The sequence below is a fragment of the Coregonus clupeaformis genome, chromosome 30 (genome assembly GCF_020615455.1).
Source record: "Coregonus clupeaformis isolate EN_2021a chromosome 30, ASM2061545v1, whole genome shotgun sequence".
Taxonomy (NCBI): Eukaryota; Metazoa; Chordata; class Actinopteri; order Salmoniformes; family Salmonidae; genus Coregonus; species Coregonus clupeaformis.
Window position 1 is genome coordinate 29533227 of NC_059221.1, and position 24469 is coordinate 29557695.

The following is a 24469-nucleotide window of genomic DNA, read 5'->3' on the forward strand; positions in this document are numbered from 1 at the left end:
CGTGTTGAGGATCAGTGTGGCAGATGTGTTGTTACCTACCCTTACCACCTGGGGGCGGCCCGTCAGGAAGTCCAGGATCCAGTTGCAGAGGGAGGTGTTTAGTCCCAGGATCCTTAGCTTAGTGATGAGCTTAGAGGGCACTATGGTGTTGAATGCTGAGCTGTAGTCAATGAATAGCATTCTCACGTAGGTGTTTCTCTTGTCCAGGTGGGAAAGGGCAGTGTGGAGTGCAATAGAGATTGCATCATCTGTGGATCTGTTGGGGCGGTATGATAATTGGAGTGGGTCTAGGGTTTCTGGGATAATGCTGTTGATGTGAGCCATGACCAGCCTTTCAAAGCACTTCATGGCTACAGACGTCAGTGCTACGGGTCAGTAGTCATTTAGGCAGGTTATCTTAGAGTCCTTGGGCACGGGGACTATGGTGGTCTGCTTGAAACATGTTGGTATTACAGACTCAGTCAGGGACATGTTGAAAAAGTCAGTAAAGACACTTGCCAGTTGGTCAGCACATGCTCGGAGTACATGTTCTGGTAATCCGTCTGGCCCTGCGGCCTTGTGAATGTTGACCTGCTTAAAAGTCTTACTCACATCGGCTACGGAGAGCGTGATCACATAGTCATCCGGAACAGCTGGTGCTCTCATGCATGCTTCAGTGTTGCTTGCCTCGAAGCGAGCATAGAAGTGGTTTAGCTCGTCTGGTAGGCTTGTGTCACTGGGCAGCTCGCGGCTGTGCTTCCCTCTGTAGTCTGTAATAGTTTTCAAGCCCTGCCACATCCGACGAGCGTCAGAGCCAGTGTAGTACGATTCAATCTTAGACCTGTACTGACTCTTTGCCTGTTTGATGGTTCGTCGGAGGGCATAGCGGGATTTCTTATAAGCGTCCGGGTTAGAGTCCCGTTCCTTGAAAGCGGCAGCTCTACACTTTAGCTCAGTGCGGATGTTTCCTGTAATCCATGGCTTCTGGTTGGGGTATGTGGCACGGTCACTGTGGGGGACGACATCATCGATGCACTTATTGATGAAGCCAGTGACTGATGTGGTGTACTCCTCAATGCTGTCTGAAGAATCCCGGAACATGTTCCAGTCTGTGCTAGCAAAACAGTCCTGCAGCTTAGCATCTGCGTCATCTGACCACTTTTTTATTAACCGAGTCACTGGTGCTTCCTGCTTTAGTTTTTGCTTATAAGCAGGAATCAGGAGGATAGAGTTATGGTCAGATTTGCCAAATGGAGGGCGAGGGAGAGCTTTGTATGCGTCTCTGTGTGTGGAGTAAAGGTGGTCTAGAGTTTTTTTTCCTCTGGTTGCACATTTAACATGCTGGTAGAAATTAGGTAGAACGGATTTAAGTTTTCCTGCATTAAAGTCCCCGGCCACTAGGAGCGCTGCATCTGGATGAGCGTTTTCCTGTTGATTTATGGCCTTATACAACTCATTCAGTGCAATCTTAATGCCAGCATTGGTTTGTGGTGATAAATAGACAGCTATGAAAAATATAGATGAAAACTCTCTTGGTAAATAGTGTGGTCTACAGCTTATCATAAGATACTCTACCTCAGGCGAGCAAAACCTCGAGACTTCCTTAGTATTTGATTTTGTGCACCAGCTGTTGTTTACAAATATACACAGACCGCCACCCCTTGTCTTACCGGAGTCAGCCGTTCTATCCTGCCGATGTAGCGTATAGCCCGCTAGCTGTATGTTATCCATGTCGTCGTTCAGCCACGACTCGGTGAAACATAAGATATTACAGTTTTTAATGTCCCATTGGTAGGATAACCTTAATCTTAGGTCATCCAATTTGTTATCCAATGATTGAAGATTGGCTAATAGGATTGATGGAAGAGGCAGTTTACTCGCTCGCCGTCGGATCCTTACAAGGCACCCGATCTACGTCCACGATATCTCCGTCTCTTCCTCACGCGAATGACGGGGATTTGGGCCTTGTCGGGTGTCTGTATGATATCCTTCGCGGCCGCCTCGTTGAAGAAAAAATCTTCGTCCAATACGAGGTGAGTAATCGCTGTCCTGATATCCAGAAGCTATTTTTGGTTATAAGAGACGATGGCAGAAACATTATGTACAAAATAAATTACAAATAACGCGGAAAAACACACATAATAGTACAAATGGTTAGAGGGCTGTAAAACGGCAGCCATCTTCTCCGGCGCTGTTGATCTCATTAGTTCAGAAAGACATGGCATTTGCATGGAATCTAACTGGCTAGCAAGCTACCTGCTTATCAAATGTAGGTAACTGGTTAATTTGACCCAAAAATCTACCAAACTATTTATCAGAATTACTGTATCTGGCAAATTAATTTGATTAATTTTGGTTCTAGCTAGTGTATCCCGCTGTCCTTCGACTCTTGTTGGGTGTAGTTGGTCGGTTTATCAGGTCCCAGGCTCCCGTGACTGTTATGATTGTTTATAAGTAAATTACAATTAGCTTTTTGCTTTAGCGCCATCTGTACCTGATAGAGCATATCTAGTCTCATGTGCGGAGGTAAGCCTTCCGGCGCGAGAGACTCATTGGGTGAGGGAGACAAGAGCAGACCCAGAAGTTCTGACTGAATGCACATTTGAGCGCCCCAGGATGGTCCATTTACTTTGTGCTGTTATAATTTATGCTGCAGTTTCCCCTCATAGAAAATAGCTGGCAAAACAATCCAAGCAATGTTCGAATGGCCTATGCACCCACGAAGGCGGAGCTGCTGCTGCTGGCAGTCACTGAGGGGCTGTGTAGTAAGTAACTGAACAGCTCGTTTTGAACAATATATTTTTAAACCTCTACGGGATCGGTGTCCCGTATACAGGACGGTTGAGCTAACGTGCGCTAATGTGATTAGCATGACTGTTGTAAGTAACAGCAAACTTTCCAGGACATAGACATGTCTTATATGGGCAGAAGGCTTAAATTCTTGTTAATCTAACTGCACTGTCCAATTTACAGTAGCTATTACAGTGAAAAAAAACCATGCTATTGTTTGAGGAGAATGTACAACAACAAAAAAATTATCACGGCAACTGGTTTGATAAATTCACCTCTGAAGGTAAATAATGTACATACATTCAGTAATCTTGCTCTGATTTGTCATCCTAAGGGTCCCAGAGATAAAATGTAGAATAGTTTTGTTTGATAAAATCAATTTTTATATTCAAATGTAGGAACTGGGTTCTACAGATTGAAACCCTGCTGTCTCTGGCTCCGCACTCACCCCGCCGGCCATCTAGATGTGTGAAAGTTAGTGTATAAGCTAATGATCCATCATGTATGACATTCCTGGGAGTGTGTAAACTTACATTTTGTATTACCATATCATTTTTGTATGTTCTCTATAGTTATGTACTTGAAAATGTATCAATTGACCAATTCGGCACATTTGGGCAGACTTGATACAAAATAGTCCAGTTTTGCAATGCTTCACTTGATCAATCTGAAACTTTGCACACATCTAGTGGCCAAAATCTAAATTGCGCATAAACTGCAATATTATATTGTGGCCTTTCTCTTGCATTTCAAAGATGGTTAAAAAAATTATAATAATAGAAAACACTTGTTTTTTTGTTTGTATTATCTTTTACCAGATCTAATGTGTTATATTCTCCTACATTAATTTCACATTTCCACAAACTTCAAAGTGTTTCCTTTCAAATGGTATCAAGAATATGCATATCCTTGCTTCAAGTCCTGAGCTACAGGCAGTTAGATTTGGGTATGTCATTTTATATAATTTATATATATATATATATATATATATATATATATATATATATATATATATATATGTACCTACCAATAAGAAGTTTTGTACTCTTTTTTTTGTTTTACCAATCACGTGTGGCTGCCACTAACGCCCTAATGGGCGGGCTGCTGGTACTGTTACCTTGTGTATATAGCCAAGTTATCGTTACTCATTGTGTATTTAATCCAGGTGTTATTATTTTTCTATTATTTAAATTTATTTCTCTCTGCATTGTTGGGAAGGGCCCGTAAGGAAGCATTTCACTGTAAGTCTACACCTGTTTACGAAGCATGTGATAATACAATTTGATTTGACTTACTGGGATGAGTGATGCTAGCGCTCTTATCTCTCCCAGTTAGCACTGCAGCCCTGTAGCAGAGGAGCAATGTGTCTTAGCATACAGATTTATCCTCTCCTGATGGCCTGATTTATCTTTGTGTCTGTATAATCGGATGGCCTGGGACTGGGAGGGAGAGAACTTCCTAAGACACCCTCCTGGTTGGCCTGTCCTTGGATGCCATGGTAAGGCTGCCTAACCCTGGCACTGGGGTGGGGGTTATGGTTGGCTGGCATGCTAAAGACAGGGGCGCTTGAACTGAGAACATACAGTGCCTTCATAAAGTATACACACCCCTTGATTTATTCCATTATTTTTTTCTCACCCATCTACACATAATGACAAAGTGAAAAAAACATGCTGTTAGAAATGTTTGCAAATTTATTGAAAATGAAATACAGAAATATGTAATTTACATAAGTACCAATACATGTTAGAATCACTTTTGGCAGTGATTACAGCAGTGAGTCTTTCTGTGTAAGTATCTAAGAGCTTTGCACACCTGGATTGTACAATGTTTGCTCATTATTATTTTCAGCATTCTTCAAGCTCTGTCAAATTGGTTGTTGATCATTGCTAGACAACTATTTTCAAGTCTTGCCATAGATTTTCTAGCAGATTTAAGTCAAAACTGTAACTAGGCCACTCAGGAACCTTCACTGTCTTCTTGGTAAGCAACTCCAGTGTAGATTTGGCCTTGTGTTTTAGGTTATTGTCCTGCTGAAAGGTTAATTAATCTCCCAGTGTCTGGTGGAAAGCAGACTGAACCAGGTAATTTGCTTGTGCTTAGCTCCATTCCATTTCTTTTTTTATCCTGAAAAACTCCCTAGTCCTTGCCGATGACAAGCATACCCATAACATGATGCAGCCACCACCATGCTTGAAAATATGAAGAGTGGTAATCAGTGATGTGTTGTATTGGATTTGCCCCAAACATAACACTTTGTATTCAGAACAAAAAGTTAATTGCTTTGCCACATCTTTTGCAGAATTACTTTAGTGCCTTGTTGCAAACAGGATGCATGTTTTGGAATATTTTTATTCTGTACAGGCTTCCTTCTTTTCACTCTGTCAATTAGGTTAGTATTGTGGAGTAACTACAATGTTGTTGATCCATCCTCAGTTTTCTCCTATCACAGCCATTAAACTTTTAATGTCACCATTGGCCTCATGGTCAAATCCCTAAGCGGAGTTAGGAAGGACGCCTGTATCTTTGTAATGACTGGGTGTATTGATACACCAAAATGTAATTGATAACTTCACCATGCTCAAAGGGATATTCAATGTTGGCTTTTTTTCACCCCATCTACCAATAAGTGCCTTCTTTGCGGGACATTGGAAAACCTCCCTGGTCTTTGTGTTAGAATCTGTGTTTTAAATTCACTGCTCAACTGAGGGACTTTACAGATAATTGTATGTGTGGGGTACAGAAATCATGTTAAACACTATTATTGCACACAGAATGAGTCCATGCAACTTAGTATGTGACTTGTTAAGCACATTTTTACTCCTAAACTTATTTTACTCCTGAACTTATAAGGGACTCAATACATTCCAGCTTTTCATTTTTTATTAATTTATAAACATGTTGAAAAACATAATTCCACTTTGAGAATACGGGGTATTATGTGTAGGCCAGTGACAAAAAAATCTCAATTAAATCCATTTTAAAAGCAGGCTGTAACACAACAACATTTTGAAAAAGGAAAGGGGTGTGAATACTTTCTGAAGGCACTGTATAACCATAGGGTCTTGAAACGTTCTAACACTATCCATGCCATGTGGGATGTGGGATGCACTGAAGAAATACCAACCATAATGAGGTTTAGAGGGAGACAATAGACCTGAAAACAATGGAGCAGCTTTGGCACAGAGGAAAGTCTTTGAACCATCAGACACTGTCACCCCCAAAGAGAATAACAAGTCATCCGCCCTGCAATCCCCTACCAAAGTGATCAACGTTGAAACATATTAATAAACACAATTATGTACTTTCTCTCATCCCTTCTCTGTTTGTTATTGGAGGCAATTTTCCCTCAAATGTTCTCCCTGGCCCAGGGTTCCAGTCTAGAAGCGCAGTTTTGACTGCTCCTACTGTTTTGCTTCGGTACTGCAATTTAACTGATGCCCGGCCCAGAAAGGCAATTTCCATACACAACCACATAGAGCAGTCAGATTAGAACATTCCTAATAAGCCACTTTAATCATCACCTCTGTGAACAAAATATCCATTCAATTATTCAAATAATTTTTTCATAACTCACAGCCGAATATATTAACATTTTATATTCATCCAATGTCTGCCATGTTTTTTGATGACGTGATGTCGTCGCTGCTCGTGCTGCTCCCTGTGTGCACAAAGTGCTAGTGTGATGTTGGTCCGTATAAACCGGATGCAACCTAGATATAGACAGTCCATGAATCGGTGTATGCGAACGTGAGTAGATTACCTTGAAAACAACGGGCAGACATATTGGACACAGTCTCCAGTTCTTATTATACCTCAGTGGCCCAGACAATGAACTCACATTTGGTGGGAGTCTTGTTTATACACAGAGCAAGGGAATGCTGCTATGCATGTTAGTACAGCTGAAAACTGTTGTGCTGATTAAAGAAACAATAAAACTGGCCTTCTTGAGACTTGTTGAGTATCTGGAGCATCAGCAATTGTGTGTTCGATTACAGGCTCAAAATGGCCAGAAACAAATAACTTTCTTCTGAAACTCATCCGTCTATTCTTGTTCTGAGAAATGAAGGCTATTCCATGCGAGAAATTGCCAAGAATCTGAAGATCTCGTACAACGCTGTGTACTACTCCCTTCACAGAACAGCGCAAACTGGCTCTAACCAGAATAGAAAGAGGAGTAGGAGGCCCCGGTGCACAACTGAGCAAGAGGACAAATACATTAGAGTGTCTAGTTTGAGAAACAGGCACCTCACAGGTCCTCAACTGGCAGCTTCATTAAATAGTACCCGCAAAACACCAGTCTCAACGTCAACAGTGAAGAGACGACTCCGGGATGCTGACCTTCTAGGCAGAGTTGCAAAGAAAAAGCCATATCTCAGACTGCCCATCTTAATCTTTTATTTTTATTGGCCAGTCTGAGATATGGCTTTATCTTTGCAACTCTGCCTAGAAGGTCAGCATCCCGGAGTCGCCTCTTCACTGTTGACGTTGAGACCATGTTTCTGGCCATTTTGAGCCTGTAATCGAACACACAATTGCTGATGCTCCAGATACTCAACAAGTCTCAAGAAGGCCAGTTTTATTGCTTCTTTAATCAGCACAACAGTTTTCAGCTGTGCTAACATAATTGCAAAAGGGTTTTCTAATGATCAGTTAGCCTTTTAAAATGATAATCTTGGATTAGCAAACACAACGTGCCATTGGAACACAGGACTGATGGTTGCTGATAATGGGCCTCTGTACGCCTATGTAGATATTCCATAAAATATCAGCCGTTTCCAGCTACGATAGCAATTTACAACATTAACAATGTCTACACTGTATTTCTGATCAATTTTATGTTATTTTAATGGACAATTTTTTTTATAAGTGACCACAAACTTTTGAACGGTAGTGTATTTTGAGGACATGCTGAAAGGCTCATTAGCAATGATAAAACTGTTGTTTTTATGGGCACAATACACAACTTCGCAAATGAGCCCGCAGCTGGCAAGGAAGGTGACCCATAACTTTCTAACTTTAAGCACTTCATTACAATGGACTGGCTGTAAACTGGAAATGAGTAGGAGTTTGAGGGAGCTAATAAAATCAGCAGCAGGCCACTTGGGGCCATTTTGGAATTTCTCCCTTCAAGATGGCAATGGCCATGACGCCCATATCAAGCTGTCATTTGTATAGACAATATTAAGGCTTTCATAACAGCACACGTCAATCAGGCAGCAACCTAACACTCTAGTCATCTGTCTGTCAGTGTACTGATCTACAGGCTGAAACTGTGATTGTTTGAACTGCAGCTTCTCTCAGCTGACTTCATTTTGAATCTATCAGCGATGTGTTCCAACTGGAAGTGACAAAACATGTCGGAATCCATGACAGATAGTTAAACTGGTGGTCAAGACCCTCATTATGGGTGTAAATGTCTTTGTGTAAAATCATCTCTGAGCTCTGAACATCAATACAGTAATATAGTCCAAGGTCATGCTAACGAACTGGAGAGGCTGTATGGCTGTATGACACGAGGCATCTATAAAATCATCATTATATCCCCATGACATGCCCTTGATCGATCACAAGCACCGGAGCAGATGGTAATAAAGGACAATCATGTACTGTATCTCATTTACATATCATGCATAGTCTTATATAGTGACTCAGTCATGGTAGGTAGAAGAGAGACATCAAGTGTACTGTCTGATCAGCCTTACTCTGCCTGCCTGCTTGTCAGTTTGTCTGTTTGTCAATGCCTCTGTGTGCATCTGTCCCTTTCTCGCTGTCCTCTCTCTCTCTCCCGCTCTCTCTCTTTCTCTCTCTTCCTCCCTCCATCTGTCCCTGTTTCTATTTCTATTGCATTTGTTGCAAATAGATATTTCAGTGCAGTATTGGAGCATCCTGTGTGTGCTTTAAGCCACTGTGGTTTCGGAGAGAAGGTGACATTAATTGCTTGTATGTGGTGTGAGTGAGGCCGTGGGGCTTCTGATTTGAGCTGGATTGTTATCGAGCACAATTGAATAACAGAAGGAGAGTACAGGGCTACGTCTTAAATGGCACCCTATTGCCTACATAGTGCACTACTTCAGGTCAAAATAGGGTGTCATTTCGGACACAGCCCTGTGCTTTCCTTCTGTTATTCAATTGTGCTCAATAACACCCCAATGACACCCTTTTCCCTACATAGTGCACTACTTTTGACCACTACTTATGCACATCATAGGAAATAGGTTGCCATTCCAGACGCAGCCCAGGTGAATAATGTATGAGCTGGACTAAGGGACGTCGGCAGTGTGTGTGTCGATGGAGGACCCTCGTCAGAGGGAGGGAGAAAGGAAGGGAGGGAGCGTAATCCTTTCATCTGCGCCAGTCAGGCATGCTGCCATCATTACCTCACCAGATTGCCCCCAGCCTGCCATTAGAATAGCCACGGTTATTATCATTAATACAAGCTAGAGAGCTGTCTGCTCACTGTCTGCCAAGCACCAATCACATAGAGAAGACACCCCCACTACTCTGCTCTCTTCTCCTCTCCACTGCTGTTGTAGGCTAGAAAGAGAGAGGGAGAAAGAGAAGGGGTGGGGGAGGGAGAGGGAGAGAGCGAGAGAGAGAGAAAAATAAAGATACAGAGAGAGAATACCCCACTCACGTCCACGACACAGAGCCGGGCCCAGGGAGACGAGAGCTGCTTCAAGGCACTGTTAAACCCTGCTTTAGAAAAATACTTGTGCCTCACACCAATCATTTAACCTCACATCTATCTGTCCTTGTGCATTGCTAGCCTGGCCCTAGGAGAGGAAGACATATTAGGGAGACTATATAGGATTGCATAACATGAGAAATGGCAGACTGACAATACCAAATCAAATAAAAATGTAATTAAATTAAATTGTATTGGTGGCGTACACAGATTTGCAGATGTTATCGCAGGTGCAGCGAAATGCTTATGTTTCTAGCTCCAACAGTGCAGTAATACCTAGCAATACAAATACAATAAAAACAATACACATATAATAAAATTAAGAAATTAAGAAATATGAGAACGAGCAATGTCATAGACCGGAAGAATAAATATATACATACAGTATAATAAATATATATATACTGTACATATAATTATGTGTTTTGTAGGTAAACATTATTAAAGTGACCCGTGTTCAATGTTCAAGCCAAGCTACGGGAGCCCTCAGGAGATTCCTGTGTTCTGTGTATTTCCCCTGGCCTGTCAGAGGAGGAGAGGAAGCCTGCCTGCCTGTATGCCTAGCCTGGGTGATTAGGGCATCAAACATGCATGCTCACACTCCCCCTCTCTGTGCCGACCTTCCCTCTGCCCCAGCCCCGGCTCCAACCCCAGCCTGCAGCCTCCAGGCCAGGAGTCCCGTGAGGACAGGGGTGACATGCCAGGCCACAGACGACAGCCTCAGGACTATATAAATCAATTAGAGCCAGAAGAACGGGGAGACTCCCAGCAAACAGAGTGACGGCCCGCAAATCCCACACACCGGCCTAATGATGTGGCAACACACAGTTAAGGTGGACAGGGGAGAGGGCTGCATCCGCATCCATAAAGAGACAGGAGGAGAGAGAGGATAGAGAGGGATGCTGGGAGAGGAGAGAGGGGGAGGAAAGGGCGGATAGAGGCAGGGTCAGAGGAAGAAAAGAGACAGACATCTCCACAGATATGTCTGAGATCTGAAAAGGCCAATGAGGTTAGCTGCTTCCGTTGTGACTCAGTTGATTGACTTGAGTTATTTGGATAGAGTTCTAACTCCAATGTTGTGGATGTGTGAGTCAGTGAGTGTGTCTAATTGAGATCTAGCTGGGATGGGTAGGCCCCCACAGACGGCAGCTCTCAGGAGGGCTGAATGTCTGATTTCTCTACTCTCTTCTCCCTACCCTCTACCTCCCTGCCTGCAGCACATACGCTCCAGTCCCCAGGGACAGAACAGAAGGAGCCTCTCTCTCACACATACTGGATTTAGGAAGATAGAAATGGAAGCGTCACCCAGAAAGAGGTGCTTTACCAAAATACATCAACTTCATCATCACAACAACTATCATTCATTCACAAACAGTGAAAGTTGGACTTACTGAGTTGATGCAGGCTAGTTCCTTGTTGAGCAGCCAGGGCAGTGACAGTTTCCCCTCTCCTCTGTAGCAGGACTGGATACGCTCCTTGATCTTCTCCTTGATGCGGCGCAGGGTGAACAGGCACAGGGCTGATTCCTTGGGGGGCTTGGCCCGATTCTTCTGGCCCTGGGCGAACACTGTGAACAACACCTCCTCCTGCTCTGAGATGCCCAGCGTGCGTGCCAGCTTGGTCCCGGGTCGGCTGAGGTAGGCGTCCTGCACCAGGCGGTACTCCACCCCGTCCTTGGTGCAGCCGATGGGGAACTCCACATAGGAGTAGAACTTGGGGTCATCCACGCAGAGACGGACGATCTTAGAGGTGAAGAACTGCTCCCCGCTAGCGTCAGGTGAGGTGAGCTGGGTATCCAGCTGCAGGGTCAGATAGTAGACAAACTGCTCGCTGCTGAAGCCATAGATGTAGTAGATGTCGAAGGCGGGGAACTTGGAGAGCGTGTCCGAGGGGATCTTGAGCTGCGAGGAGACAAACTCGTCCTGATAGACGAAGCTGAACATGTCGGCATTCTCCTCATTAGCCATCAGCTTGCGACTGGAGAGCGTGGGGAAGTACTCTGACTTGCCGTCGATGGGCGTGCCCACAAAAAGCTTGCCAGCCCCTCCCCCGCCCCCGGCCGCGTCTCCGCCGATGACTACCCCAGACATGGTGTCAGCCTCGGCCACGCTGGACAGGTAGTGCTCCTTACGGTGGTGGGGCTCGCCCAGCTTGAACAGGTCGTCCAGCCTGAGGAACTGGCAGATGCCTTGAGAGGTGCTGCCACAGGCGATCAGGCGGTTCTGACCATAGTCCAGCAGCAGTAGCTTGTTGACGTTGCTGGTCTGGGCCAGTTCATGGGGGCATGACTGGACGCCAGGAGGGGGGTAACACTTCTCATTGTCCACCACAGGGCCTGTCACGTGGTTGCGGAGCTTGGTCAGGTTGCTGGACAGCTTGAAGATCCAGTTGACAGCTCCCAGGTACACCTCACCTGTCTTGTTGTGGACCACCAGGTGTGTGAGCCCCCCCTCTGGAGGGGAGAAGGACCTGAGGTCGCTGGGGATGGTGGCTAACACCCCTGACAGCAGGAGGAGGAAGGGTAGGAGAGGGCCTCCTGGGGCTGGGGTGGGGTGGGAGATCATGTTGGGCTCTGGTAGGTGAGGAGAGGTTCCTGGGTGTGTGTGTGTGTGTTCCTCTTCCTCTACTGAAGCTGTGGCTGTCCTACACCAGGCTGAAGGAAGGAAGGGAGGGGATGGTGGTGTAGCGCTGGCCTGGCGTCCTCTGATCTCTGTGTCTCTGCTCTGTCGTCTATAACATCATCCCCAGCGCCTCGGCCGCCAGCCCTGTGAAGGGAAGGAAAAAAACACATTAGGAGACAGGACCAGGGAACACTCTCTCCCTATCGATTGGCTAGGGTTTTAAAAGCTCTGCCAGCCACACAGAGCGGTGAGGGCAAAAACAAGTCATAATACTTAAACATTCATTAATTACAATAGGGCATTAAGGGGAATCCTATACAACATTTAATGAGCATGTCAGGCTGCCAGTCAGAGCTATCACTAACTCAACACAGAGCATTAGGCTACATTAAGCATTAAGCATTTCACTGTACCGTGTGCACGTGACCAATAAACTTCGATTTGATTTGACAGACCATGGTGTGTCCTCATTTATATTCTACACACACTGACTGCATCATCACCATCACCTGCAGCACTGGAGCGGGCGGACACAGCCATTGCAAGATACAGCTAAAAACACATCCACTGGGATAGGAAAGTTCACCCAATCACAATACAGAATGACGTAGGTAAATGTATAGTGCCAGAATATAGAGGGGGCAGACTTTGTAAGAATACACGTTAATGTTTTACATTTACATTTTAGTCATTTAGCAGACGCTCTTATCCAGAGCGACTTACAGTTAGTGAATACATATTTTTTATTTTTTTATACTGGCCCCCCGTGGGAAACGAACCCACAACCCTGGCGTTGCAAACGCCATTCTCTATCAACTGAGCTACATCCCTGCCGGCCATTCCCTCCCCTACCCTGGACGACGCTGGGCCAATTGTGCGCCGCCCATGAGTCTCCCGGTCGCGGCCGGCTGCGACAGAGCCTGGATTCGAACCAGGATCTCTAGTGGCACAGTTAGCACTGCGATGCAGTGCCTTAGACCACTGCGCCACTCAGGAGACACAATTGTACTTTTCTATTGTACTACTGTGTAATAATATAATAATATGCCATTTAGCAGACGCTTTTATCCAAAGCGACTTACAGTTATGTGTGCATACATTTTAACGTATGGGTGGTCCCAGGGATCGAACCCACTACCCTGGCGTTACAAGCGCCATGCTCTACCAATTGAGCTACAGAGGACCTCAAGCTGACACTATAAAAGGATCAGGATGAGAAATGAAAGATTAAATTGGAAATGAAGAACTAGAGTTGCAAAGGGAGGGTATATTTTTTACACACTTTGAATTATTTTACTAACAAAGTTACCACAGATTGCCATAAACTACATGTTAATTACCGACGAGTCCGGTAACTTTGTTAAATGACCAATAGCTTTGCAACACTATGAAGAACAAAACAAAGAGGTTGACCACACCCCTCAGACCTCAAGGGGCTCCTTTAGGAGACCCCGTTACGTTCCCTCTCTCTCTCATCCCTCTCTTTCATCCTCCAGCCTCTCTCTCACACTCCAGGCCCAGACAGACAGACAGACAGACAGACAGTTAATGACTGCTTTCATCTCCCAGTCCCTGTCTTACGTCAGCCATCATGATCTTCTATATGAACCCACTGTTCTCCAGCCCATCAAGACAATGGACACACTGTGTCATAGCTGCCGTTGGTGTCTGAGTCACAAAACCCACCATCGTCTCAACACTCAACTCAATCTAGCCCCTTCGTTCATTCACCACGCCATGCCACACTTACTGATGTAAATTAGAGCAATGAAAGGCTTCAGATCACACACTCATACACTCATATTCACACACACAAGCATGAATGAGTACCCATTATAATCACAGATCTGTGACTCGACACACAGAAGCAATGGTTCGAGTGCACTAGTCTAAGATATTTATCTGTAAATGGAGATATAAAAATATTACAGGTCAATCTATCAGGTGCACAACTATGGCAACGTTCTGTCACTGTGACAAAAAATTAACAATCAAAATGCCGCACTTAAACTCATTTGACATTGTCCCTGAACCGTGATTGAAACTGAAAGCTATATATTTTAGTCATTTAGCAGACGCTCTTATCCAGAGTGCATACATGTATTTATTTATTTTTTTTCATACCATATATGTCAGCGCTTTGACTGAATTGGGACAAAAAAATACTGGAAAACATAAAGTGAAAAGCAACTGTTTCATGTCTCGCAAAGAGATCAGCTAGCTAGAATATTAATTAGATTAATGACAGAAATGTTACTTTTAAGATGTTTTAAAAGAAAAGAGAGGGTCTGGATGAGAGACAGAGATAGAAGAAAGGATGGAAGAGAGAGAAGTTGAGTGGAAGAGAGATGGATAAGGAGAAAACAGTATAGGGACTGAGTGGTTGTTACTCTTTATGGCAAAACTATTCCTTTTCCATCCCCGAGAGATGGAGGATGTTGATGATGGCTGCCAGTCAGTCAGTCAGTTAGTCAGCCAGTCAGCCAGCCAGTCAGTCAGTCAGTCAGTCAGAAATGCACCTGAACTCACAGGGCTGTCCATTGCAGAGGAAATGCAAGGCAGGATAAATTATTCAATGGGTTTGGCTGCAGAGAGCAGAGCAGAGTGGTGAGCAGAGGGAGGCTGAGGCAGGTTGTGTTGTCGACGGGCGGATGGCTGGGCTCGGCTCAACCTGCCTCCTCGGATAATGGCCCCTGAGCCACAGCGCCAACACTGATTTATTGCTTGTGGCATATCAATTACAGCACCGGCCACAAAACTGGGGCCTCATACTTAAGCAAATTTATACACACTGCATCTTTAACATGGAGGTCACATCGGAGTCTGTGTGAGAGAGGCAAGCCACAGGCAGCGACAGTAACACACCGCATATGATTTATGATTTTTATTTGGGATCCCCATTAGCTATTGAAGAAGCAGCAGCTATTCTTCCTGCGGTCCACACAGAACATAGAACATGACGAAATACACAACACTAATGGACAGGAACAGCAACACACATTTAAACTAAGAACACTACGACTAAAGAACAATATGACCAATTTAAAAAAGAAGAACAAGAAACAGAAAATAAAATAAAAAATAAATAAATAAATAAATAATATTAACTGATTTTATTGCCTGTCTGAGTTACTTATAGCATAGGTGTCTATCCATCCTGTTCTGTCTATCGATGTTTGACAGATATGCAAACACACACAAACACACTTATGTATGCACACACATACAGTATGCACTCCCAAGCAACAGTATAAACATTAAGGTTACAGCTTTGTGTATGCAGTGAAACATATACATACAGTCTGTTTCTCTAACAGGATGTATTAACGTGAGATGCACATGGAGGTATAGGGTAAAGCATAAGTGTGCACTCAAGTCAACATTCTGACCCGCTCAGATAAATATTCCAAAAGGAGGTTCTATAGCAGATTAGGTGATATGTCCAAAATATCTTATCACAATATTTTTTCACATTTTTGATGGTATGATGGTATTTGACATATTTTATGTTATTGAATAATACAAGTTATACATTTGCTTTATGAGTAGTGCATGACATACATTCTGAGTGATTTCAATGGGGCTCTCCCCATTCTGATTGTTTTATACTGTTCAATGAAACTTCAAGCAAAAATAATTTTCAGCATTTTCATACATTTCTGCATTTCCTACACTCATTTGAGATCATTTCCACACTGCCACGTAGGGCTGCACGATAAGGGTAAAAAATGTAAGCCTTATTTTTAACCAAATATTGCAATTGCAATTTGACTTGCGATTTATATTAAAACACTTGGGTGAACTGTTAGAATCATGAAAATATAATTATTATTCTAATTCTATAGTTAGATTATAATAGTGGGCACTTTGAATACAGTGTTGTTTGACATGACAACGAATGTAAAAGCCAGGGAGGAGTTATTGTGACAGGGTGGGATCAAAGTGTTGGTCAGTGTTTCTTAGGGGACACTATAATCTTTGGCTACATTAAAATGTTTTCTCTTAGGTAACATGTAGCTAACATATTCATGCTTTGCCTATTCCTCTTTCATTTAGAAGATACTGTTCCACAAACAACATGCTGATTTAGGCCTTCACCATCACTGGTATCAGGCTGTATTAGCTAGCTATGTTTGCTCTGACTCAGTAAATGTTTTATCTAGCTAGCTAGCCAGCTAACTAGCGATTAGCGGCTAACACGATTTAGTCACAACTTGCAAAGAAAAGACAAACTAGCTGTTTGCAGACAGTAAGAAACACAAATTGTAATAATTATATAACGGTTGTGGATGTATATTAAGAAGAAAAGTTGAAACAGCATCGTTGTAATCAACATGTTGTTGCATCCATGTGCGCCTGACTTTGTCTGAAAGTATGAAAGTAGGCGGGGGGGTTACAGGAAAACCATTTTCCTGCAATTGTACACTGTTTCTTACCGGGAGCAATCCATATTTATTAACAGAACGAAACTATTTTCTTAGGTTTTGCCTGAATAAATTATAATGAAAAAGTGTTTTAATGACTAGATTACTAATCTACTACTCCCTTCCCTGAAAATCCCACCCCCAATAACTAATTGACAGGTATGAAACCCTACCAACCCTAGCTACTTTATACAACAACAACAAAATGGTGAGCTACTCATATACAGCATGCATATGTTGTTATTGTGTAGGCCTGACTTGATGAATAGAAACTAAGAACTGCATACATACTATAATTGCGTTTTGGTTCTTAAAACCACACATTTTGAACAAAAATCATTCTACTATAGCCTACCACAAAGAACAGCACTGCAGTGATCTGCAAATGTGGATAACTAGTAGGCCTACTGTATATAGTAGTATTGATGGCTGTCAGCCCTATGACTTGATGGGGCGGCAGGTACAGTGGGGAAAAAAAGTATTTAGTCAGCCACCAATTGTGCAAGTTCTCCCACTTAAAAAGATGAGAGAGGCTTGTAATTTTCATCATAGGTACACGTCAACTATGACAGACAAAATGAGATAAAAAAATCCAGAAAATCACATTGTAGGATTTTTTATGAATTTATTTGCAAATTATGGTGGAAAATAAGTATTTGGTCAATAACAAAAGTTTCTCAATACTTTGTTATTTACCCTTTGTTGGCAATGACACAGGTCAAATGTTTTCTGTAAGTCTTCACACGGTTTTCACACACTGTTGCTGGTATTTTGGCCCATTCCTCCATGCAGATCTCCTCTAGAGCAGTGATGTTTTGGGGCTGTTGCTGGGCAACACGGACTTTCAACTCCCTCCAAAGATTTTCTATGGGGTTGAGATCTGGAGACTGGCTAGGCCACTCCAGGACCTTGAAATGCTTCTTACGAAGCCACTCTTTCGTTGCCCGGGCGGTGTGTTTGGGATCATTGTCATGCTGAACGACCCAGCCACGTTTCATCTTCAATGCCCTTGCTGATGGAAGGAGGTTTTCACTCAAAATCTCACGATACATGGCCCCATTCATTCTTTCCTTTACACGGATCAGTCGTCCTGGTCCCTTTGCAGAAAAACAGCCCCAAAGCATGATGTTTCCACCCCCATGCTTCACAGTAGGTATGGTGTTCTTTGGATGCAACTCAGCATTCTTTGTCCTCCAAACACGACGAGTTGAGTTTCATCTGACCATATGACATTCTCCCAATCCTCTTCTGGATCATCCAAATGCACTCTTCAGACGGGCCTGGACATGTACTGGCTTAAGCAGGGGGACACGTCTGGCACTGCAGGATTTGAGTCCCTGGCGGCGTAGTGTGTTACTGATGGTAGGCTTTGTTAGTTTGGTCCCAGCTCTCTGCAGGTCATTCACTAGGTCCCCCCGTGTGGTTCTGGGATTTTTGCTCACCGTTCTTGTGATCTTTTTGACCCCACGGGGTGAGATCTTGCGTGGAGCCCCAGATCGAGGGAGATTATCAGTGGTCTTGTATGTCTTCCATTTCCTAATAATTGCTCCCATAGTTGATTTCTTCAAACTAAGCTGCTTACCTATTGCAGATTCAGTCTTCCCAGCCTGGTGCAGGTCTACAATTTTGTTTCTGGTGTCCTTTGACAGCTCTTTGGTCTTGGCCATAGTGGAGTTTGGAGTGTGACTGTTTGAGGTTGTGGACAGGTGTCTTTTATACTGATAACAAGTTCAAACAGGTGCCATTAATACAGGTAACGAGTCGAGGACAGAGGAGCCTCTTAAAGAAGAAGTTACAGGTCTGCTTGTTTGTAGGTGACCAAATACTTATTTTCCACCATAATTTGCAAATAAATTCATAAAAAATCCTACAATATGATTTTCTGGTATTTTTTTTCTCAATTTGTCTGTCATAGTTGACGTGTACCTATGATGGAAATTACAGGCCTCTCTCATCTTTTTAAGTGGGAGAACTTGCACAATTGGTGGCTGACTAAATACTTTTTTCCCCCACTGTAGCTATGTGGTTAAGAGCGTTGTGCCAGTAACAGTAGCTCAATTGGTAGAGCATGGTGCCAGGGTAGTGGGTTCGATCCCCGGGACCACCCATACGTAAAAATGTATGCACACATGACTGTAAGTCGCTTTTGATAAATGCGTCTGCTAAATGGCATATTATTATTATATTATTAATCCCCGAGCCGACTAGGTGAAAAATCTGTCGATGTGCCCTTGAGCAAGGCACTTAACCCTAATTGCTCCTGTACGTCGCTCTGGATAAGAGTGTCTGCTAAATGACACAAAAAAAAAAACCTAGCTAGCTCATTGTATTCACTATACCTGTGTGTCATTGTGATCCATGTGGATTTTATATGTTCAATGTTGTTTTTTATGCTCCTTTGCTGCAAAACCAATTGCCCTTTGGGACAATAAAGTTGAACTTGAACTACAATTGAGAATCTTGCCTTTTTAAGATGAGAGAAAATTAAAGGGTTTTACATTTGAACAAATCTACATTTACAGGACCAGGCTACTATAAATTGTCATTCTGTTTAATAGTGGCCTTTTAAACAACACACCACAGTGAGTAGGCTACATACTTGACAACTAATCTTAAAGAAACTGAATAATAATGAAAAATATGAGGAATAACAATTGTGTAGTCTCAGCAAGCACATTACTTGACCGTTCCGCTTTTCCGCCAACATGGACTTTTTTTGGCGCCATTGTTTGAAGTGCTGTCACCATGAAAATGTTTAAAATTAACTTGTCTCAGCAGCATACATATTTGATGCAACGAGGGTAGAAATGGCTTATTTGGTCGATATTAGGCCTACTTACCAAGCCAAGCAGAGCTGTTTTATCGACACAAATATCCTGTGCTTTTTCCTTTTGCGCATAGGCGCATACAAATACATCTTGGCTACTTTGTAACCGTGAAGTGGCGACTGTGCATATGTGGTTCAGCCAGGACTGCTACTTTTGTGACTGAATGAAAACCTTTTAACAATGATTGTAAAAATGTAGAATGGTGTTAAATGCCTGTAAACAGCTTGGGGATAACATTTATTTTACAGATTTAATCATGTAATATTAGGCCTACTGATTATTTCTCAGTATATGCGAGCTACTCATTGACAGCCCGCGAGCTACCGAACATGCAGTTTTCTGCAACGGTGCAACTCAGAGTCAGAGTCTGCCTTACAGTGAAGCCTAATCAGATGTGCCCGTGCTCATCGTGGTTCTAACAGCCAAAGTGAAATGCTCCTGGTGCACGCTGCTAAAATGATATGGACAACACCCTGAGTGCATCAGACATGAAACAACGATACAAATGTAACAACAGCACAACAAAATAGATAAACCGTTTTCTTTTGCAGGTGCCTTTTCGTTTTAAACACCAGTGTTGCAACTTGTGCCTTCTAACTGCGCGTAGCAAAACTCACACAGCGTGGTAAAACTTTCAAGTGGTCAAACCATTCATCTTGAGGCGACAGGGGAAAGGGTGCGAAATGCAATCTGTTAATTATTATATCATATATAAACTGGACATATCTATTTTAATACAGACAATGACAAATTACCCAATGGATCATGATAATTCTCTGGTAGAAAACATACGTTTGCACCCCTATTTTGAAAGTGGGGGTGCAGCTGCTCCATTTGCTCCATTAATAACTGTGGTCCTTGTGTGACGGGGCAGGGCTAGGTCTGTGTGGAAACGGCATGGAGCGAAAGAGAGAGGGAGCGGAGACAGACGACTCAGGTTACGGAGTAAACTATAAAAATGGACGTTACACAAGGCAAGGTAAAGTAAAAACCCAAACTTGTCCATGCATCAATACCGGTATATAGTCAAATACGGTATCCTGCCAAGCCCTATGGCAGATCAGAACGGATTTAGCCAGATACTTCAACAAGACTTCTATTTAGAATTCATCTACAAGGCCTACAGAGAGGCAACTAATAGTTCAAATCATATTCACCTCACACTCCACTGGTGGCATTTCACAGGCTTCTGGAGTGAAGGAGGAATAGATGGAGTGAAAGGGAGAGAGGAGGGGGATTGGTCAGAAAACATTGCCCAGCTTCCCAGCTGCAATACTAATATGTACACAGGGCAAGCCTCTCAATCCAGCCTAGCAAAATCCATCATAACAGGAGTTTGTTTCTGATGAGAAGGCAAAATCACTGTATGAGCAGCAACACAAGTCAATCTGGCATGAAAGTCCCAAAGTAACGAGTGCAGCGGTTTAGCAGGATGAGGTCGGGCCAGAGACTCAATCAGGGCAGGGACGGAGGGAGGCAGGGAGGCAGGGAGGGAGAGAGAGAGAGAGAGAGAGAGAGAGAGAGAGAGAGAGAGAGAGAGAGAGAGAGAGAGAGAAAGGCTGTAGAATTTGTCTTGTTCTCAAGAATCACCTGGCCTTCTAGACGTATATAAAGAGCTGACAGGGACAAAGAGATAAAAAAAAAATACAACTGCCAAATCTGCAATTATTATTATTTTTGGGTTCTTATTCAGTGTGCTGTTATTGGGTTCTTATTCAGTGTGCTGTTATTGGGTTCATGTTCAGTGTGCTGTTTTTGTGTTCATGTTCAGTGTGCCGTTATTGGGTTCATGTTCAGTGTGCCGTTATTGGGTTCATGTTCAGTGTGCCGTTATTGGGTTCATGTTCAGTGTGCCGTTATTGGGTTCATGTTCAGTGTGCCGTTATTGGGTTCATGTTCAGTGTGCCGTTATTGGGTTAATGTTCAGTGTGCCGTTATTGGGTTCATGTTCAGTGTGCCGTTATTGGGTTCATGTTCAGAGTGCCGTTGTTGGGTTCATGTTCAGTGTGCCGTTATTGGGTTCATGTTCAGAGTGCTGTTATTGGGTTCATGTTCAGTGTGCTGTTATTGGGTTCATTTACGGGGAGGGGATAGCATGTGAGAAGGTAGGGACATATTTCTGTGTGTATGTTTTGATAAGGTTTATAGAGTGTCTTGTTGTGGTGGAACAGATTGATATCTCTGTTAGGCTGGGCTCTGGGGGGAGGCCGGGGCTCCTGGCTGTGTGCTGACTGCTGACTGAGGCCATTTGGGCATGGGGCCGTACGGCTGTTATAGTAATAAGGCTGTGTGGCTGACTGTGTGGCTGGCTGTGTGGCTGGCTGTGTGGCTGGCTGTGTGGCTGGCTGTGTGGCTGCTGATGTTGTCCAGTGTGCCTCTGCTCGCCATTCAAGGCACTGATTAGAACACTGTACTCCATTTACACTGTACTGCATTCCATGCCTGACACAGTGACCTCACAGACAGCTGCTTACACACACACACACACACATCCAAAACACACAGGAACAGCTTCATGGGGTAACAGGTGCAGCTTACCAGACACACAGTCACTCACAGTGATAAAAGGCGGGGGTTCAGACAGAATCAGTGAGTCAGAATCTTAGTAACTATGTACAGTATTCATTCCAATCCTCCTGAGTTGAGGGATTTAAAAGGATCAAATATCCTGAACTCACGTCCACTACCAGTACAGACCAAACACAGGACACTACAGACCAAACACAAATACATTTACATTTTAGTCATTTAGCAGACGCTCTTATCCAGAGCGACTAACAGGAGCAATTAGGGTTAAGTGCCTTGCTCAAGGGCACAGACAGATTTTTCACCTAGTCAGCTTGGGGATTAGAACCAGCAACCTTTCAGTTACTGGCACAACGCTCTTAACCACTAAGCTACCTGCCTCCCACACCTCCTACTCCAATTCATGTCCTCCAAGTCTCCAATCAAGTAAGTGCTGAGAGTGCTGGATTGGAGAGGCTAGTTCTAGAAGTGACGTTTACTAGCCTTAATACCCGTGGCAACGGCAGTGGAAAAGCACTCCTAAAAACACAGCAAACTGTGTGCCTCTGCGAAGATGGCAGTGCCATAGTAAACTCAAGGCACTCCAAGGAGAAATCTATAAAAGAGAATCACCCGCTCCTTTTACTCTGCTGTAAAGGAGACTGCCTAGCCTGGCTATTTGGCCTGGCTCTTAAAATCCCCGGTCGCCTGACCTGCCAGTAAAGGTAGAGTCCAGTGCGCGGGCTATCACACTGCAGGAGGAACACTGCAGGAGGAACACTGCACAGCACTGCAACAACAGGAGGGTCTATAAACAAGAAGGGGATAGAATAGATCAAGCATTCTAGAAACCAGCAGTGTAACACAAGCATTGTATGCACCCACACTGGCCTCCACACCATACACCATGCATTAATGTTGATCCCAAATATGTGTTGTTATTGTTATGTTACCTAATAACGAAGGAGTAGAGGGAATCTGTGAGGTATAGCCATAAAGCAACCACCCTCATGCAGAATAGACAGTGCCAACACTCTCTTCTCTTCTTATAAGGTAGTCTAATAGATTTCTGACAATTACCTCATTTTATAGCAGGTGCTATAGCGCCACAGCACTCATAAAAAAGGTTTCAATTGCACTGACTGAAGTCCAAACTAAGACAAATGCCCTTATTCTTCCCTAAAGCCTGGGTATCTATCCAGTTTCCATTTGTCAGAAGTATGGCAGTGCTCTCTCTCTCCCTCTTTCTCTCCCTCTCGCTCTCACTCCCTCTCTCTCTCCCTTTCTCTCTCACCCTCTCTCTTTCACCCTCTCTCTTTCTCTCCCTCTCTTTCTCCCTGGTAGAAGAGGAAAGCGATCCCTGATACAGGCTGAGCCTCCTCTCGACCGAGCAGTGCAAGCCTAACAGGACCCACTCATTTTCTTAAATAACACAATTACCACACTGCAGTTTGGAGCCAGTTTAGATTATCTACAGCAAATTCCATGATAAAATCCAGCATTTCGGGGCTTTTTGAAGCACTTAAAATACTTAAGTGATTGTAGCTCCAGGGTCCTCTTTAGCATACAGTCAAAGAGAGGGATTTCAAATCCCAGAACAGGGCCTGTGAGGGCAGCAGACTGTTTCCTGCTTTCCTAGGTTTGTCAGCACACATTCCTACTGGACAGCATCATCAGGCACTGTGCATTCTCCCTCCACTGGCCTATTTACTTAAGCATTTGTGTGTGTGTGTGTGTGTGTGTGTGTGTGTGTGTGTGTGTGTGTGTGTGTGTGTGTGTGTGTGTGTGTGTGTGTGTGTGTGTGTGTGTGCATTGGTGTGCAGATGTATGGGTTTGTGTATATGTATGTGTTATGACACTAGCTATCTGATGACAGGACAAATAACACATTATACCTAGATATGCTCACACACACACACACACACACACACACACACACACACACACACACACACACACACCCACACACACACACACACACACACACACACACACCACACACACACACACCACACACACACACACACACACACACACACACACACACACACACACACACACACACACACACACACACACACACCACACACACACACACACACACACACACACACACACACACACACACAGAGAGAGAACATGATGAGTAGGGCTGTGGTGGTCATTACATTTTGTCAGCTGGTTATTGTCATGCAAAATAATAAAATAGACAGGATATTTTTCCCATTCCGAGCGAGTGCACATATGAAGTGACTATGTTGAGCTTAAAAGTGATAATCTCAAAGAGCTCCTATATGCTATATAGATTTAGAGTTATTTGGCAACTTTAGTTGTGAATGATACAAACCTTAGAATGTCTTAGAAATCAAAACATTTATGGCCTGCATAATGTGATTATAGACGATTAATGACTTGAGAAAGTCGCAAAAAAAGCTTGTGCTCTGTTCCTTGCCTCAGGCTTCACAGCTGTTCTCTCATCAAGTGATCATATTTTCACCCATCAGACTATTCTCAATTGAATCTTCTCTTTAAAAATATGTACAATTTGTTTTGATTTAGAATGGCCCATTATCAAATGGGCAGGAACAGGGGCATGGGAAAAAATATGTCATCTGTATGCACTCGAATAGCAAA

At 43.5% G+C, this 24469-nt stretch overlaps 1 protein-coding gene across 1 annotated transcript in view; it reads right to left on the bottom strand.

Annotated features, from left to right (window-relative positions):
• LOC121545588 (plexin-A1) overlaps positions 1 to 24469 on the bottom strand; it is a 241020-nt gene that overhangs the window by 200427 nt on the left and 16124 nt on the right. Inside the window, exon 2 of the mRNA XM_041856243.2 lies at positions 10849 to 12222. Coding sequence (XP_041712177.1) covers positions 10849 to 12021 — 1173 coding nt within the window. The 5' untranslated portion in view covers positions 12022 to 12222. The remainder of the gene's footprint in view (positions 1 to 10848; positions 12223 to 24469) is intronic.